Source organism: Pygocentrus nattereri, chromosome 20 (assembly GCF_015220715.1).
Source record: "Pygocentrus nattereri isolate fPygNat1 chromosome 20, fPygNat1.pri, whole genome shotgun sequence".
NCBI classification, from domain to species: domain Eukaryota; kingdom Metazoa; phylum Chordata; class Actinopteri; order Characiformes; family Serrasalmidae; genus Pygocentrus; species Pygocentrus nattereri.
In genome coordinates, this window is record NC_051230.1 from 14,744,070 (window position 1) to 14,763,635 (window position 19,566).

Below are 19,566 nucleotides of genomic sequence, written 5' to 3' on the forward strand. Positions count from 1 at the left end.
TATCCAGCCACCAGCGTCCTGTGGGCAGCATGCTCTGATCACTGTTGAAGGACTAGAGGGTGACTAACACAAACTGTGCAGCAGCAGATGAGCTATCACAAGGTGGACTGACAAGGTCAGAGTGTCTAATAAAGTGGACAGTGAGTGGACACAGCTTTTAAAAACTCCAGCAGCACTACTGTGTCTGATCCACTTGTGCCAGCACAACACACAACACATAATTGTTATGGGTGGTGTGTGAGCAAAACATACTGATTGATGCTGAGCAAGCTGGGTTTAGGTCTGTTCCTGAAGACACAGTATTATTGTGAATACTGGCAAACTTTCAGTCTGTTTTATCAATCCAGTGTTTTTTTTTTCTGAAAAATGTTGCTACAGCAGTATTTTCTGTTCCAGGTACCCTGTGGTATGGCATATCTTCTCTGTGTAATGGTGCCACAGACAGTTATGAATCAAGGACTGTTTGGTGTCCTGCCTTCTTATTTATATGGTTGTTTGACCCCACAAACTCTGGACATCTCTTCAACCTTACAGGAAGAATTAATGTAGTGAGCTTTTGTCTGTGTGTGTGTGTGAGTGTGTGTGAGTGTATGCATTCTGAGTCCCAATTAGAAGTGTGCATTAATTTTCAAGTAGAGCAATACTGCTCAGTTCTTTAGACAATTACTAAACCATTATGTACTGTATGCAACATTTTGTTGAATTCTGTAACACACACACACTAGGGATGGGTATTCTGACTCAAATTTTGATAAGGGTTAATAAGTGGAACAACACAAAATACAGACCATGTAGGGCTGTAGGCTTTTCTTTGTAGGTGACAGCACTGGTGCTGCATAAAAAATTACAGACGCACAGAGATATAAACTGGAAAACTAAATTGATTTAATATTCAAAAGTAGCCAGATGGGTAGGTTTTCGTGTTGGATGGGTAACCTCTTTAGATGAGGTAGTGAGCCAACAGTCGGTATAGTGTTGGATGCTGATGGAGGACTCATATTATTCTTACAGGTGGACTTTTCTCAACAGTACACAAGGTGCCAAAATTAGTTTGTCAGAGAAAAATGATTTAATTGGTTCTGGACCTTGCTGTCATCAACTAGACTAGTTTGTCTAGATGGTGATACGGCTGAGCTGCCATGTTCTTATCAATGTGTACTTGGCCACCAACTCATGTGAAGGCATTTGTGTTTTGTAGTAGCAAAGAATGATATAAAACATTTACTTACTCTCAAATACATATAAACTCACCACATTTTGTGTTACTGTTTAAACATAAAAATCGACTTTCTGAATTTTTAGCCTCTGTGTTTTCCCCACCTTCCCGTGATGAAACATAACGAAAACCTGAATAGTCATTTCCATGGCTTCAGATGGTCAATCGAGTACTAATCGAGCCTATGCATATCCCTAACACACACACAAACATACATACTGACCTGTGCACAGCATGTTTGCAGAAAGTTATATGATGGCCCAAATCATGTCACAGTGTCCTTTAGCCCTTGCCCATTCTCACTCAGGATCAAGGCAGTTGGCAGCAGGCTGCTCTGTCCTTCAGAGCTGACCGTATGAGTGAGAGATCCTGTAGAGCCAAGCATGATGGAGAGAGAAGGACACACCCTGATCCAACCTGCCAGCCTGCCTCTCACTGAAAGTACAGGCCTGTTGGCAGAGAGAGAGAAGGAAAACCTATAGGGAGAGATGGTTAGACGAGAGGCCAGAAAGGTGCTCTAGTGTTTCAGCAGGATCTGTTTTTTTATCAGGTTGTCAGTTTTTCCCTGTAAGCCCTGCCTTTATCTGTGACCTTCATCTGTATTCATGCCAAGGTAAGCTGTTAGCACTGCACCTGAAATGTGCCCTCTGTCTCCCTCTCATTCTCCCTGGCTCTCTTTCTTTCTCTCTCTTTGTCTCCCTCTTGCAGGTTTTCTTATGATTGATTTGTGCAGTGTCCAAGGATTTCTGTGTTGATTCTGTGCTGAAAAATACGCAGATAGGAAAAAAGGACAGTTATTAGTGTCAGGATTGCTGACAGACTTTTACATATCATGCTTCAAATGCACAAATGTCCTGTACACGTCTGCTCATGATGTTGGTTTTGAACTCCTGAGATTTTGAGATCCTGTTACTGTAATACTGTAATTACTGTAATCTTCTTACTGGACTTCCTAAGAAAAAATATACATCCCTTACAATTTGTACAAAATGCAGCAGCGCGCATCCTAACAAAAAGAAAAAAGACAGATCACATCACTCCCATTTTAAAAGAAATGCACTGGCTGCCTGTATCATTCAGGATATTTCTAGGTTCTGGTACTAGTCTTTAAAGCTCAAAACAACATAGCACCTGCTTGTCTGTTTACATTCCGGCACGTAATCTAAGATCTGCCGATAGTAGTCTTCTACAGAAACCCTCTGTAAAATACAGAAAACATGGAGAGGCCTCTTTCAGTTATTATGCTTCTAAACTGTGGAACTCAGTTCCACCTTTTATTAGACAGTCAAACTCAATGCTCACTTTTAAAAAACACTTAATTTTCTTCTGATTCTAATTAAATACTAATCTGTTCTATAACCATGTTATACATGAAGTTTTCATGGTCCTGATTCCACATTTTTCCATAGAGTGTGAACACACCAGTTGGTAGTGCAGTACCGGTGGACCATATCTCCGTGGCAACCAAGTTCTCTTGTGTGTGTGTCTGTGTGTCTGTGTGTGTGTGTGTGTGTGTGTGTGTGTGTGTGTGTGTGTGTGTGTGTGTGTGTGTGTGTGTGTGTGTGTGTGTGTACATGTGCTGGGTGGTTTGTTTTTGCTCCCATGACTAATAAGAGGAGGTGTTGCCTTGGGGATATCTAATGCACATACTGCATCAGGATGAGATGCTTTATAAAGCATTGCTGTCAGTTTGCGCCATAAGTTTCTGCAGTTGAGCTCTGTGCTGTTGCTTCCTTTGTGATTCACTCAGTCACACAGTCACTCACACTTACGTAGTGTAAGATATCAATATTATGACACTTCATTGACATGACCATAATGCAATATCTGGGACAACAAGCCAGCTCCTAACAAATAATATATTTATTAAGATGACTCATGCAGTTGTTTACTGCATATTTTGTATTAACAGATATGTGACTGCTGGATGAAACTAATTCTCTGGCATTTGTGTAAAGATCTACATACACTCAGTGTTGTATTAGGACACCATGTGCTGAATGATATGAACTGTATGTATATTTACAGAACAGGGCCGTATTTACAGTGTTGAAGATCAGCTATGCCATTTCTTTCAGCAGTGCAATGCTCTGCCCAGTTGTGCTCTTCTCTAGAGGCTATGACTGGATGAATGCAGTTAAAATGGGGCAGACAGCATGACAGTGGGTTAAATGTGATTTCACTAATTTACGTGACGGCCTTATCTCCAGTCAGTCTGGCTCTTTGTAATGTGTAGTGCTTTAGCCAATCAGAGAGGATGTCGTTCAGAGGGCATGTCGATGAAGATTACTATCCTAGTGCATGGAATACATCAAGCAGTCTCCTTTTCTCTGACAATTTTTGTGACTACTTGAACTCTTAAGACTTCAAGAAGTGGAGTATTTTTATAGTAGTTTTGCTTGTGCAGTTTTATATCAACTCGTGTTTGTATTATTTTGCATACATTATAATAGAATGAAAGTGACTGTCTTGTGAGAAGTTAGAGTGGTATAGTGATGAACATCTGCTGTTTTTATAGACTTTCCCTGGAGCTGAGTGGAGTCTGGCCTGGGGGAGATGATGCCATGTGTGTAGAACCCCACCTGTTCAAGCCATGAGCCACCAGGAGGCACCACTGAGCCAGGAGCTGAGTGAGGTGGCTGAAGCCGACCTGGAGCGGCGAGGCCCCGAGGGCCAGCAGCCACCCTCCCATCGCAGACGCCATGACAACTCGGGTCGCTCTCGTAACCACCACAATGGGCATGGTGGAGAAAATGTCCATGGGCAGCATGGAGGACAGCGCTACCGCCGGTACGAAGGGTCAGAGGGGGCTGGCCGCCCACGCTCATCCCGCAGGACACCTGAAGAGTGTGATTTAGAGCAACAACATGTACAGCAACCCATTCCACGTCCAGCAGTGACCCGTTACCGCCGACAGGGTGATGCAGAGGCACGGCTTCGGGCGCAGCAGCAGAGGCAAAGACAACGGGAGAGGCAGCAGAGGGAGGCAGAGAGGGCTGAGCAACAGAGGCTGGAACAGCAGCAGCCTGGAGAACCCGAGGAGGACGAGGAGGGTGGCAATGTGCTGGCACGCTCAGCCAGCACCGAAAGTGGCTTCCACAACCACACAGACCGAGCTGAGGGAGATGCTGTAATGGCCTTGGAGGCTGAGCCTGAGGATGAGGGCACATATGGGATCCCTCTGCGGCCTGAGGCTGAGGAGTACACAGAGAGTGCTGAGTCAGAGCAGCAGCCAGCAGGACCGCCCCATGCACAGCCCCATTACCCTCCACAGCCACCACCACTGCCACGGGAGCCTCTGCCTAACACTGAGAGGCCACCCAGACATGACGCTGAGGCCCTCAACCCCAACTACTCCAACTACGTTTATACACAGCCACTGTACCGTGGGCCAGGCCGCGAGGGCCAAGCCCAAGCCGAAGATGAGCCCTATTCTGAACCCTATGCTGACTATGCAGTCCAAGAGCATGTGTATGAGGAGATACCAGAAGCCCCTGGGGCACAGGCTGAGGGCCAAACGCCACAGCAACGGCAACGGGCTGGCTTTCGTCTGTTCGAGCGTGATTCATACCGGCAGCAGGAGGCCGTGGGCTCCAGACTACACCACTATGATGAGCGCTCAGATGGCGAGTCAGATAGCCCAGAGAAGGAAGCAGAGTTTGCACCATACCCACGTGCTGACAGTTGTGAGCAAGACGAAGACATTGACCAGATTGTGGCTGAGGTGAAGGAGAGCCTGAGTTCGCAGAGCTTGGAGCATGCAGCTGAAAGCACAGGCAGAGAGGAGGAAGAAGAGGACGAATGGCCAGAATCTGAGCACCAAGAGCAAACTGAGACAAAGGAGGGCAAGCTCCAAGAGCCCCCAGGTGAGGAGGGGAAAGGAGAGGAGGGTAGGACCCCTGAAGGCAGCCCTTCCGAGGAGCAGGCTCCTGCCAGGAGCAGTCGGCAAAAAAGGGATGCCATCTCTCTTGCCATCAAGGACATCAAGGAGGCCATTGAGGAGGTGAAGACCAGGACAGTGCGCTCGCCGTACACGCCAGATGAGCCTAAAGAGCCCATCTGGGTGATGAGGCAGGACCTGAGCCCCACCGTGGAGTCAGACCTACAGCCGTCACTAGGGGGTGATGTGAGTACAGACCATAGGCAGCATAATCATGATCACGGGGTGTTTTTGTTTTATGTTCATTGTTTACTTTTAACGGTTACATACACTGATGCTACCATTTGGGTCATTCCACACTAACTCACGTATGACCTGTCCAGTCATGTAATGGATTTCCATTAAAACATTCATTAACTCATGCAGCTATTCATATTTTCAAAGCTGTGTTACAACTAGTTGTTATTTAGTATTTTTAAAGTGTGGCATGTTAGTCCAAGAGGACTGTAACATTTCTCAGGCAGTGCATATGCGCTGGAACAGTAGGAATGCTGGTCTCTCAGTAAGAACACGAGCAGAGGAGATTTCATGATAACCATTTATTATAAAATTATGTCCACAGAAGTAAAGATCAAGGTTGAGAGGAGCAGAACAGACTCTCAAACCAAACAAACTGCCTGAGAATGTTTATTATGAGCAGGTGTGCATTTGAGTCCACCCAGGTGAGTAAGGACAGGGAGGGACCCAACTGAATGGGGCACCAGTGTTCCCTAGCAGGAGTATGAGAGTGCTTCTATGTGCATGTTAATAAATGTTCATAAGAGCTCAAATGTTCAGGGGTTGTGCTTTAAATGTCAGTAATTAAATATTGCACAATCTGACATAAAGAATCATCTAATACATCATGCATTAATTCCATCAAATGGATTTTTTAATGGACATTCATGATATGAAATGGCCCATTTTAATACATGTTGATATTGTCACACTTTTTGAGCACTTCAGTAGAGTGTTTCCCTGTCCTATGCTTGGATCCCACCACAGCCCACATTTTACTTTATCCCACCTCTCTGCACACCTGAATCAAGCCATTGAAAACACTGAATATCTACTGCAGGCGTGCTGGGAGCTAAGCTAGAGCAAAAGTGTGGACTGCCTCGTGGGCCTTGAGGTCTGGGTGGAACAACACTTCTTTTTTTAGTAGAGGACCTGTGGGACCACTGGGTAGCAAACAGTTCCAGTAGGTTATGTATTTGGTTTACAATGTGAAAGTCAATGTTTATTACATGGTTAATAGGAAAGAATGCACAACAGATAAGCAGAGAGTACTTTGCCTGATGAATGGTTGCTGGTGTACTATACTGGGTAATTCCACTGTCCCCCCACGTGGAAGGCTGAGGTCCGTAAAACGATTAAATTGCAAGTCACTCTGATAAGAGTGTGTGTACAAATGTACTTCCCAATCTGAAGAAATTTGATTTAGGCAAAGTTATGTCTGATATATAAAAAGGAAAAGAATACACCAGCTAGCATGCACAAAGGCTTCTTTACAAGGCACTGATATGACTTTATAATTTGCGAAAAAGTATTTTTAAAAAATCTGCAGAATTCTAAATTAGGGATGGAGTGAGAAGTGTGTGGGGGAAGATCCAAAGCTCATCTGTAAACCATGATGAGCATGTATGGATACCATCTGAACTGGATTGCTTGTCTTTATTGATGATGTAATTGCCAACAGCAGCTTTAAGAGTGCACAGAAGCACCTGTACTGTATAATAGTGACTGTAGCATGGCATTAACAAAAGGATACAAGTGAAGCAGTTTTTTTAGGGTCCAAATGTACAAGGCCCTTCACTGGCCAAGTTTATTATTCAAAATGAGACTCACTGAGCAACAGGTCACGTACTGAGTTCAAGACTACTGGCAAAAAGCTTGCAAAACAAGCAAAAACTGAAAATGCATTCCAGGCTTGGCAGAGCATCACCAGGGAAGATATGTATGAGTTGTGAACTTTAGGCATTCACTGGCTGCAAAGGATTTACCAACAAACATGACTTTTTAGGTATGATGATTTGTCCAGTTGCTTGTGGTTGCCTGAAATAAGAGTATTATTTATAAAAAAGGAGGCTACAGTTCCTCAGTGGACTATCCAATGTAGATGTAAATTAAATTAAAATACACTTTAACCTTGTGACATTTTATCATTGCATCTATGAAATCATTTACATTTTATTGATTCTAGTTCAAAACACAATACAATTTTCTGAAAGGAGAGGAGGCGTTTTTGGTTAGAATCTACTGGTTAGAGTATGCTGTCTCTGGAGGCTTGTTGTTCTCCCTGGGTCTTCACTTTTCTATCACTCATCCTCAAAGTGCAGTGACCTGAGCTTTTCTTCAGACTGCAAGTGGTGCCTGGCCAAATTGTCTGCCTGTGGAAAATTGACGATGTACACAATGTAATGGATTTCCTTTTCCCGAGCCTGCAGGGCTCATCTGTATTCTGTGATTGCAGCACATGACCAGTGCATGCAAATGGAGCAGCCCTCTACCTCAGTAGAGGGGGGGGGGGGGGGGGGGGGGGGGGGGGGGGTTGTGGAGAGAGAGAGAGAGAGAGAGTTCCCATTTGATGTTGTTACTACAAAATTCCACTGTTCTTAGTTGATTAGTTTCAATTCCAGTGTACCTAATTGACTAGTTACTCATTCTTATTTGTTTTTTACTTATTATTTTCTTCCCTTTCTGTTTTTATCTCTTTCTCATTTGCTAGCTTTCTTTATATCTTTCAAATTCTCTTTTCTCACACAAGCTCAAATATGCGTGGAAGTGTTTATTAATTTAAGAGTATACATCACTAATCTGCTCCCCACACTTTTGTCCTAATTGAAAAATATCAGATATCATTCTCGGTAGTCAGGACTGTCAATGTATTTTCCCCCTCACACACAGTAATACGTTTCGACTACACATTAAGTGTAGTCAGGCTTGTTCTATTTCGCAAGCAAACTAGACACACTGTTGAACAAACATCAGCTTCTGTGCATTGCAGTGGTACAGATCACCCCTACTGCTCCTTTGGTGATGCTAATTAATTACCAGCATTTGTCTGAGTCTTATTCACCAGCACAAGTCTTCATTTAGTGCCAGTTGTCTGGCATGCAGGGGCCTTTTGGTGCTTGGATGCAATTACTGTTACACAGAAGAGGGAGTGCATCACTTTTTGTGTGGTGTAGAGAGAGGGCAATGCTGCATATGGAATGAAATGTTAAGTTTGAAGCTATTGAAAATGAGTATTACACATTTAAGTTGTTTGTGAGTGGGTAGAGAGAAAAAGAAATTTGTGTGTTGCATGCTGTATTTGAGGTCACCAATTACACAGTCCCTTACCTTGAGACAGGATGCCTTTCAACTAGTTGAAAGTTTTGCTGTTCTGAAAAATCTCAAGCACTTCATAAAACCTCTTAGAGTTTCTTTTAATCCCCTGAAACTTCCAAGGAACTTAGATCACTACTGTGTTGTCTGCTCTCTTGTGTTGCCATATTCCCCTGCAAGTTTGTCACAGGCCTTATTTTTTCCTTCCACAGTATGATTTATTTAGCGCTGGCAAGAGACACTGAAAGAGACTGTGTAAATAATTCAGTGAGACTCACGTAACACTGGAGGAGGAAAAGAACAGCTTTCCTTCACAGTCTTTCATCAATGCTTATGCTATGTGTTAAGTTTTATGAAACAGGCATGATACAGTGGACCTCTGCTTTTTACAATAGTTCTGAGATACCATACCAGCTGACCCAGAACTTCAAGTGTGGTGTCGAATTTAGTGTCATCATTTAACATCACAATAAAGTACATCACTGAGAGGTTTTCTGAACATATTAAGGATATTGTCAGTCCTTGTAGCACTCGTACAACACTGAGCAACTGCAGCTTTCATTTAAAAGAGAGTTAACAAGGGTTTTACAGGTGACATAGTTGTGTATAGTTTCACTCTGGTGTTAAAAGATTGTGATCTTGAGTCCAAGAGAGCATAATTGGCCCTGCCTAACACTCTCTCTCTCTCTCTGTCTCGTTATCAGGTGAGCCACCAGAAAAGCTAAATATCGTAAAACATCATGAATTGTGGAAATGTCTCCATGATGTTGTATTTTTGGCTTGTCATCCACCTCAACTACCCACCTTGTTGCTGACAGTAATGCGCTGTGATACCGATAAGAATTACAGATTTTCTTAGGTATCCAGTAGAGCTGAACTGAGCCGTGTTTGGGGTTGGGCTGTAACAGGACCTGAGTGCTGTCTCTAGTCCCGTGCTTCAGTGAATCCTGATCTGAGTAAAGGCTACTGGAGAGCAGTGCTCACTTGGTTTAGTCAGACTCTTTGTTTGGTCCCAGACTTTTTCAGTGCATCTTTTAAGAATTGCAGGCTTTTTTGTTCTGATTTTGACTGCTGGCCTCATTCTGATATGGAGAACTTTTGGATGTACCAGGTAGACCGTCGCCATAGAGACAAGGTTAGGAGCAATGTTAATTATTGTTGAAGGGAGCTGTGTCTAAATGGTTTTTTTTTCCAAACCATGATGACAAATGCTTTACATGTTTTTCTGTTTGTTATAGAAGCTTATTTGTATAATTTTAACATTTAGTCAGTGCTTTTAATGTTCCTCAAAGACATTTTCATCTGCTCTTATGTTGATAAAGGTGTGAGTCATTTGTTTTCTAGCTGTTATGTGGTATTTCCCATGACTGTGACAGAGAGTTCCATCTGTGAGATTTGAATCTAGAAATAGCTGATGCTGGTCCTTTGCACTGCTGGCCTGATGGACAGCGCAGGGACTCTACATGGTGTTTTTCTTTTTTTTTTCCGTTTTCTGTTTTGGCTCTTGCATGGTTTTGAGTAATGTGTCACCTTCACTGTTGATGTTCAGTCCTGTTTCTACCCAACTGATATCAGCTTCTATCCAAATGATATCAGCTTATTACATTAATTCAACTATAGATAGACATTGCCTGTGTCTTGATTATTATGGCCACTAAAGATGCAGAGCCTGTGGCCCAAGTGGCCACTTTAGTTTTTGCTTACTTTTTTCTTTTTAACAATGCTGTTTGGTGGGAACCAGTCAGATTTTCCTGCTGTTCGTTAACTGCAACTGATTTGATAGCAAACGTGGTGGAGGGTGGTGACTGTGGTCTTCTCCCCTGTTGAGCTGGTCCTAGTGTGATAGATGCTGTTCTATTGGCTAAAGTTTGCTAATAACACTCTTTGAAATAAAGTAAATAAAATAAACTGGTGTTACACTGAAAGTCCACCACTGCAGTAGTTAAGCAGTACCTAATGAAATAACCTGGATCAGTCACTACAACGGCAGTGTTCTTGTTAGTGTTAAGATTTTAAAAACTGAGGCATGTGTGTTAGTTGTAAATACAATGCATAATAACCATATTTATTTTAATCTGGCCACAAATTCTTAAATTTGCCACAGTATTAATTGCTGGGTTGCAATTAATAGCCAGTGCAAATTTTTATATCTGTACCCATGGATTCATCTTGTCCCATACTATCATCCTTTTGTTTTTTAACATATTTTCTGTCCATAATATTCACCAAACCTACATGCTTGCACATTTATGTGCTATTATTGTGCTATTAACATTTGTTTTGTCTTTGTGTTTCATGCTAACAATTCTCTTTTTTTTCAAGTCCCCAGGTTCAGGCTCCACCTCTCCACAGGGGGCGGAGTCTTCCAGCCGCCCCCTGCCACTGCAGGAGGGGAATGACAGCTTTGAGTCCCCGTCCCCTGCCAGCAAAGAGGTAGGAGGCAGCAACATCTGCGGCACATCTTTGGCAACAGTGGAGTGTGTGTGTGTGTGTGTGTGTGTGTGTGTGTGTGTGTGTTCTGCTGGTAATGACTACATCAATAATGGAGTCAAAGGTTCATGAATCTACAAATATTATATGTACATATATTTATATTTATATTTTAGTTCCTTTTCAGCTATTTTGTCATAAATAAATATACTGTACATCTAGTTCTGTTTAGTTACCTTTCTGTGACACAACACATTTACTTACTGTTGTTTATTATATTTAAAATGGCAGTCAAGGAGAAGCCTTGCCGCATTCCCTACATATGTGGAAGGTGAGTTTTGTATATCTATAGCTGAGCCACTTTAGAGATTTGTGAATGTTTTTGTCAAAATTTTGTCAAAATAAACTTTTAATATATTTTTTAGACTTTTATTATCTCATTGAAAAACATTACGAGTTAATGCATGTATGACAATTGCTCTATAAATAAAATTTTAAATATTAGTAATGTATTATTATTATTATTATTATTAGCAGTAGTAGTAGAATGTTTAGAGAAATATTAGGTTTATTAGGTTTAATAAAATATTAGGTTAATGTGAATTTTTCTTCCATTTCTTTATCCCATCACCACCTTTTTGAACTTTCTTTGTCTTGTCTCACAGTTCCAGGCCCTTGTGACCCAGAGGACCTCATAGATGGCATCATCTTCGCAGCAAACTATCTTGGTTCAACGCAACTGCTCTCAGACAAGACACCCTCAAAGAATGTGCGCATGATGCAGGCTCAGGAGGCTGTCAGTCGCATCAAGGTGAGACAGCAGTAGCTCTCTGGTTTTGCATCTTTGTGTTCAGACTATCCTGAGAAACTGAACTTGAGTGAACTTCAGCTTTTTCTGGTCTTATCTCCGCAAAACACCATAACAGTGGTCAGGATAAGCAGACATGCTCTTAAACTCAGGATGACGTTTTTAGGACAAAAGAAGAGACATGATAGAGGATTGCTGCTTTTGTATTTAATCTGTTTTGCCATAAATGTATGTTGGCAAGCACTTCGGAACACAAGGGGAGTGCAGGGCCATTTGAGACAGAGGTTACTTTTTATAGGAATTCAAAGTAGTTGTATTGTACTACAGTTTTTTAAGCAGTAAGTGTAACACTCTTCTGCAGAATGATGATGAATTTCCACTGCCTGCCTCAATCCCCAAGGACTGCAGACGTTTGCCACCTCACCCTCTTTTCATCCTCCTGCGGCATAAGGCAGCCATTCTCCCCAGTCAGACTCATGACTCAGCATTTTTTATCTCCACCTTAAAAAATGCAGTGAGCCCAGCACCACCATTCCGTGTTTCGTCAGCATATGTCGGCACCATCAGAGCATCTCTGTTCGGAGTAGAATTTGATCTTTGCAACAGTGAAGTGAAAGCTGCTCAGCTGTGAAGTGTTGCCAGGTTAACTGATCTAACTGTCAGATATTGCTGTTCTCGCAGGCAGGCAGAAAACTGGACAACAATAAAATGAATAAAGCCCATGTCAGGAGCTGCTACCAGTTTTGGTACCATAGCAGAGGCTTTAAAATAACAGTAACAGTTTGAACCTTTTACTAAAACTTACAGCACAAATGTTTGCCATACTGGCTTTTGGTAAACACTATGCTGATCCTTACTGTTTTACCAGTCCTCATATGGACTTGAGCAGTCTTGTTTTGAGCTTGTCATTTAAGGTTGATGCAAACCTGACTGGAACATTCAAAATGCATCACCGTAATAGAGCTAATCCATCGTGACATTTTAACTGCTGTAGTAGGAGGCTATGAATAACAAACAGCACCAGTTATTTTTGCACCCTCAAAAACTCAGACCCAACCTTGAGGCCAGCTAATGAAGCTCATTTGAACAGTGCCCTGATGACCTCTTTCTCTACCAACTGATATCAAAATGTTCTAATTATAAGTAAGCCAAGCACATTTAAATGGTATTGATGTATCTTCCCCAAAGCACCCCTCTTCACTAATACCTAATTTTACTATTAGTAAAACCAGGGATGAAATTTGTTTGTTCAGTGTGACTGAATGTGAAAGTTATATTTTTGTTTTTCTGCACATGATGATACAGAAGAGGAGATTTTAGTATGGTGAAAGCCCAGCTGTATCTGTAAGATAATGTTTAGTGTTCTGCCTTGTCAAAACTCTCTCCTATATTCTAGCAGAGCTAACACACATCTACCTATTAATTATTCACATGTAGTGACATAGCTCATGTTTTAGATGATGGTCTGATGGCATGTTAATATAAAAAAAGAGTTCTGAGACTTCTAAATAAATGCATATGGATGGAGAGATTCCCAAACGCAGACAGTGACACGGCAGCTGCTGTGACGCCAGTCTCACTTTGATGCTCTATTTGATCTATTTTTATGGCACACTGGCAAGTACAAACTAGCTCTTGATCTAATTTTGAGCGGAATTCCTCTGCGCCTTTTGCAGCTCACCATTTCATTTGACAGTATGTTCTGTACTATTGCCAACCAACTGAACACTTGAGGAAAGGGCAAGTAGGCCATCTGGTGGGGGGAAAGGGGCATTAATTTAAAAAGAAATGCAGCTCTCATCACTAGTCAGCAAAGAACAAGAATATAGATATCTCATGCTAAAACTTGAAATTACACCTGATTAGATTACCTAAATGCACATGCACATGCAAACAGATCCACTTCATTGTAGATTGTATTGCTTTTCTGATTGAAGTACATCAAGTGCTACTACCATGGACAGAGTGTTTATAGTTGGTAGACCAGATCCGGTCTCAGGTCCAGCACACTCATTCAGCCATGCAGCTTTGGTCAGCTGGGCTCTGCCTCACTCTAACCATGTTCCTGTCTCTGTTTGTTCCATGCTAAGCAGACGGCCCAGAAATTAGCCAAAAACAGGAAGAAGGTGCAGTAAATCCTCATTGGTTTGGTGTTTTGCTTTTTTCTCTCTTCTTCCTCTTTCTCTTTTCGTTTTGCTTGGTATCGACACTTGTGTATACTTAGTTCCTGCCTTTCTCTTGTTTGCTATTTTTCTGAATCCAGCAACAAGCCGTAAACCTGTCAGATGTTTGTCCATGAAGTCTGTTTTCCATTTGTTTCATTTCATATCAGCCATTAATGTATTTACACCAAAACAGATGGTCAGACACTAGTTAAGAATGGGGGGAAGCCGTTCTTGCTGGATGCAGAAAATACAGGTTTCTACAGCATTGTTTTCTTTCTAAAATCTTTTCTTTCTGAGGTGATGTGTTGTGTTTGTGAGTGTTTTTTTTAAAGACGTGCTTCTGGCACAGCTTTTGTTATGCATTGCACTTTAGGTCATTTACTCGTTCAGCAGCGTATGGATCTGTCAAACCCTTCAATTCTGCTGTCTCTCTCACACAGAGCTACTAAATACTCATTGAGACTGAAACTAACCACCACACTAACACAAGCCTGCTTGTCTTGCAAGACAGCTGTGAAATAATTGCTCAAGCTGTCAGAGTTTCCACCGAAAGAGATTTATCTTAACAACTTATTTTAATATGAATGAGCCCAGATGTGGAAAGATGCTTTTCATGATTTATAAATCAAATTTATACTACCCCTTTGCTGCACCTCTGGGCCTCATTAACTTTCTGATATTTCTACATGTTTCTTTCTCCCTGAATGCCTAGTATATAACTAACCTGTGTGCATCTGAGGAAGTGACTGATGATCAGTGCTCTTCTCTCTGTGTCAGCAGGCGCCTGAAGGTGAAGCTCAGCCCATGACTGAGGTGGATCTCTTTATTTCCACTCAGAGAATCAAAGTTCTCAATGCTGACTCCCAGGTATATCTCTCATAATTTCCATTTCGTTTTCAGCACACAGCAGCAATATACATGCTATGTATTTGGTCATACAGCACTGACTCAACTTAATCACTGACTCAACTCCACTTTTCTCCTGCTCTGTAGGAGACAATGATGGACCACCCCTTGAGGACCATCTCCTACATCGCTGACATTGGAAACATTGTGGTACTGATGGCTAGGAGAAGAATGCCTCGCTCCGACTCTCAGGAGAATATGGAGGCATCTGACCCAGCCCAGGATGAGAAGCGGCAGTATAAGATGATCTGTCACGTGTTCGAGTCTGAAGATGTGAGTCATTTTTAATGAGCTGTCAACATGACCTTTTCCAGCAACACCCAAAGGCACACTTCTAAGGGATGTTGGCATTTATACAAATCTGAACAGTAGAAAGATGTGGTATATGAATAATCAGTTACTGTTGTATTAGATTATTAGATCTGGTGTGTGTGTGTGTGTGTGTGTGTGTGTGTGTGTGTGTGTATGTATATACATATATATAGGGTCAGTAAGGGTCATTTATTTGCTCAGAAAAACAAATACTCTTTTCTTCATTATATTAATTAAGTATGCTGCTGATGGAACACAAATTTGTGTGATGACTAGGAGCACCGTGGAAAAATCTGGAACCAAACTTTGTTCTTCAGACTAGTTCACAAGATATCAACCGCTTTTTTTGCAGACAAATATTATTTCTTTTTATTTACATTTATTCTAAAATGATGTAGTGTTTTTACAAGCACAAACACACTGCCAACATTGCCAAGGTATTTTTTTCTCAATGTAAATTGTGTGCTTAGGTGCCTTGTACTAATATGTTGCTAAAATGCATTGTAGACTATTTTTGAAATGCATCATTTTACGTGATACATGTTGTTGGGACTGGCCTTTACACATACAAGAAACATAAATGATTAATATCTTCAATCAGAATATTATGTTTAATACCACTTTGTTTAGAGAAACCAACAAGTTTTTTCATTAACATGAGTTGTTATTGTTATATATAACATTTTATATGAGTATAACAATATACATTATATTGCCAAAAGTATTTGCTCGTCAGCCTTCACATGCATATTGAAAAGATCCCATTCTTAATCCATGGGGTTTAATATGATGTCGGCCCACCCTTTGCAGCTATAACAGCTTCAACTCTTCTGGGAAGGCTTTTCACAAGGTTTAGGAGTGTGTTTATGGGAAATTTTGACCATTCTTCCAGAAGCACATTTGTGAGGTCAGACACTGATGTTGGATAACCCAACATCAGTGTCTAAGCCTAACCCTAACCCTAACTCTAATTCATACCAAAGGTATTCTATCAGGTTGAGGTCAGGACTCTGTGAAGGCCAGTCAAGTTCTTCCACACCAAACTTGCTCACCCATGTCTTTATGGACCTTGCTTTGTGCACTGGTGCACAGTCATGATGGAACAGGAAGGGGCTGTCCCCAATCTGTTTCCACAAAGTCAGAAATCTCTTGGTCTGCTGAAGCATTAAGAGTTCCTTTCACTGGAACTAAGAGGCCACGCCCAACTCCTGAAAAACAACCCTACATCATAATCCCCCCCTCCACCAAACTTTACACTTGGCACAATGCAATCAGACAAGTACCGTTCCCCTGGTAACCACCAAACCCAGACTCATGCATCGTATTGCCAGATGGAGAAGTGTGATTAGTCACACCAGAGAACACGTCTCCATTGCTCTAGAGTCCAGTGGTGGCGCTTTACACCACTGCATTTTGCATTGCGCTTGGTGATGTAAGGCTTGGATGAAGCTGCTCGGCCATGGAAGCCCATTCCATGAAGCTCTTTACACTGTCCTTGAGCTAATCTGAAGGCCACATGAATTTTGGAGGTCTGTAGTGATTGACTCTGCAGAAAGTTGGTGACCTCTGCGCACTATTCACCTCAGCATCTGCTGACCACGCTCTGTCATTTTACATGGCCTACCACCTTGTGGCTGAGTTACTGTTGTTCCCAGTCGCTTCCACTTTGTTATAATACCACTGACAGTTGATTGTGGAATATTTAGTAGTGAGGAAATTTCACGACTGGACTGGACCACAGGTGGCATCCTATCACGGTACTGCGCTGGAATTCACTGAGCTCCTGAGAGCGACCCATTCTTTCACAAATGTTTGTAGAAGCAGTCTGCAGGCCTAGGTGCTTGGTTTCATACACCTGTGGCCAAGGAAGTGATTGGAACACCTGAATTCAATGATTTGGATGGGTGAGTGAACACTTTTGGCAATATAGTGTACATTACTGATTAGTGTTAATTAATGCAAACATGTATAATGAACATGAAGTGTGACTATGACAATGTAGTTTTACAGGCATTTGCCCTCTTGTAGCAATATCTTTTGGTATCTAAATTATATATACTAGATAATTTGTACAAGAATGGCATTAAAAGTAAGCTTTGCATATCCCTTGACATTTATCATCATGTATTCTGTAGTTGCAGTGACCCCCAGTAACATTTTGCCTAAATAGATTGATTGAATCGGCCCCGATCTGTACTGTGATTCAGTGTGGAGAATCCAGATGGATTTAAATAGCCCTTATCTGTTAGTTAACAGAGCAGTGTGGTTAGCTTTTTTAGCATCTTGAAGACTTTGAAGATTTTGAAGATCTTGAAGATTTACTACATAAATGTAGTAATTGTTTTGATTTTACAAACAAATACAGTTCTTTAGAGTACTTGATAAAATGTTTAACAAAATGACATTTGTTTCATAGGAAGAAGCTTTAGCGTAACATTAAACTGGTATACACATTTGTGGAGAAAGCCTGGTGAAGAATTCTCACTAACTTGCACTAAGGGTACTGTAAAGCAGAGGTAGAATCGTCAAAGTCTGGTCTGTTTTTCTTACAGTGGCGTCAGTGAGCTTGCATTAATTGATAAGATCATGAACTCAGATGTGTACAAAGATGTTTTGGGTGCAAATCTGCAGATGAAAAGAAATGCTCAATCTTTCTTTCTGAAAAGAAATGTTCAGACAGTAACAGTCTAAAACACCAGCTGCATTTTGAAAGGATATATGGCCAAAAAATCAATTGCAGTCTTGGAATGGTATGTTTAAGATTAATGTTTCCTAACACAATCAGTTTAGTACATTTTTTATGTATGGCACAAATGTCCAAATGCCTATTGTGGCTACTGTATATCAAGAGAACTTTTACAGAGCAGTTTCTGGAGGACATTGTTTGGTTTTGTACAGTAAATATCCTGTTAACCACTGAATTGAGATCATTGTTTGTGCTGACCAACAACTTATGCTACTTCTCAGACAGACTTTGGTGGCTTGTTTACATCCTTTATTCCTGCTTTTCTCTTTATTCCCCTTTTCCCTCAGGCCCAGCTCATAGCACAGTCCATTGGCCAAGCCTTCAGTGTAGCATACCAAGAATTCTTGCGTGCCAATGGCATCAACCCTGAAGACCTGAGCCAGAAAGAGTATAGCGACCTCCTCAACACACAGGACATGTACAACGATGACCTCATACACTTCTCCAAGTCTGAGAACTGTAAAGATGTGAGTAAACAATGCCTTTTATGTAGAGGCCAAAAACTGCGTCACTGACTGGCTCTATTGTGCTAGAGTGATGTCAACAGATGTTGTTAGCATCTTTTAGTATCTGTATTGGTGATTGTTTTGTCTGTTTGTTATGTGCTGCTCAGGTTTACATAGAGAAGCAAAAGGGAGAAATTCTAGGTGTGGTGATTGTAGAGTCTGGCTGGGGCTCTATCCTTCCCACAGTCATTATCGCAAACATGATGCATGCTGGACCTGCGGAAAAATCAGGAAGACTAAATATAGGAGACCAGATCATGTCTATCAATGGCACCAGCCTTGTTGGACTCCCTCTTTCCACCTGTCAAAGCATCATTAAGGTACAAATTTTTCATTTCGTCTTGGGAATCCAAAAAATCACTGGTCAATGTAGTGCATTTGGTAAAAAATGTGATACCAGTATGTTTTGTATTTTCTGTGCTTTTCATTTTCCTGTTATGCTTTCTGGCCTCAGTCCATTCCTAGATCGAGGTCATTCTTTGCTAATGACTCACTCTGTACTTGGCCATTGTGTAGATACAAAGACAATGCATTGATGTGAAACATTGACCTCAATTCTTGTTAATGGTCTTGTTCTCCAGGGGTTGAAGAATCAGTCCAGAATCAAGCTGAACATTGTCAGATGCCCACCAGTCACCACCGTCCTCATCAGAAGACCAGACCTGAGATACCAGCTTGGCTTTAGCGTGCAAAATGGCATTGTGGGTATATTCTGGATGTAGTCTTGCAGAACATACAAGTGTTGTTTGATTCTAGGTTTCTGAAATATCATTCCATTAAACTTGTTACTCTACCTTTGTTTGCTGTTGTCTGGTCAATAGATTTGCAGCCTTATGAGAGGGGGAATAGCTGAGCGAGGTGGGGTCCGTGTGGGTCACCGCATCATTGAGATCAATGGCCAGAGTGTTGTAGCCACTCCTCATGAGAAGATTGTACACATCCTGTCAAATGCAGTTGGCGAGGTAAGGGTAGATGAGGCATGATGTACCATGATGTAATTGGGCCAGATTAATAATGCTGTGTAGTTATGGAGCTTTGGAAGTGTATGGATTGTATGTCCTATAGACCCCTTACAGCAACACAAAGAATCCATTCAATTTCTATTCAGTAAACAAGAGCAGGAGGTGTAAACAAATAAATACAGCGGTATATAACTAATAACAGCTATTCAGAGACAGGTTTGTAATAAAGTAACTACATTAAAACATTTTTGGCAGAGAATATGATT

At 41.5% G+C, this 19,566-nt stretch overlaps 1 protein-coding gene across 6 annotated transcripts in view; it reads left to right on the forward strand.

Annotated features, from left to right (window-relative positions):
* The window catches only part of apba1a (amyloid beta (A4) precursor protein-binding, family A, member 1a), a 45,618-nt gene that overhangs the window by 21,115 nt on the left and 4,937 nt on the right, over nucleotides 1-19,566 (forward strand). For 4 of the 6 annotated variants that reach the window (XM_037531654.1, XM_017691070.2, XM_037531655.1 and 1 more), the window contains 11 exons: nucleotides 3,735-5,342; nucleotides 10,788-10,898; nucleotides 11,187-11,226; nucleotides 11,561-11,706; nucleotides 13,797-13,829; nucleotides 14,649-14,735; nucleotides 14,862-15,047; nucleotides 18,120-18,299; nucleotides 18,446-18,658; nucleotides 18,920-19,039; nucleotides 19,160-19,300. In XM_037531654.1, coding sequence (XP_037387551.1) covers nucleotides 3,810-5,342; nucleotides 10,788-10,898; nucleotides 11,187-11,226; nucleotides 11,561-11,706; nucleotides 13,797-13,829; nucleotides 14,649-14,735; nucleotides 14,862-15,047; nucleotides 18,120-18,299; nucleotides 18,446-18,658; nucleotides 18,920-19,039; nucleotides 19,160-19,300 — 2,790 coding nt within the window. In that variant the 5' untranslated portion in view covers nucleotides 3,735-3,809. Of the gene's footprint in view, nucleotides 1-3,734; nucleotides 5,343-10,787; nucleotides 10,899-11,186; nucleotides 11,227-11,560; nucleotides 11,707-13,796; nucleotides 13,830-14,645; nucleotides 14,736-14,861; nucleotides 15,048-18,119; nucleotides 18,300-18,445; nucleotides 18,659-18,919; nucleotides 19,040-19,159; nucleotides 19,301-19,566 lie in introns of all 6 variants that reach the window. The other 2 variants (XM_037531657.1, XM_037531658.1) reach the window with 2 other exon arrangements.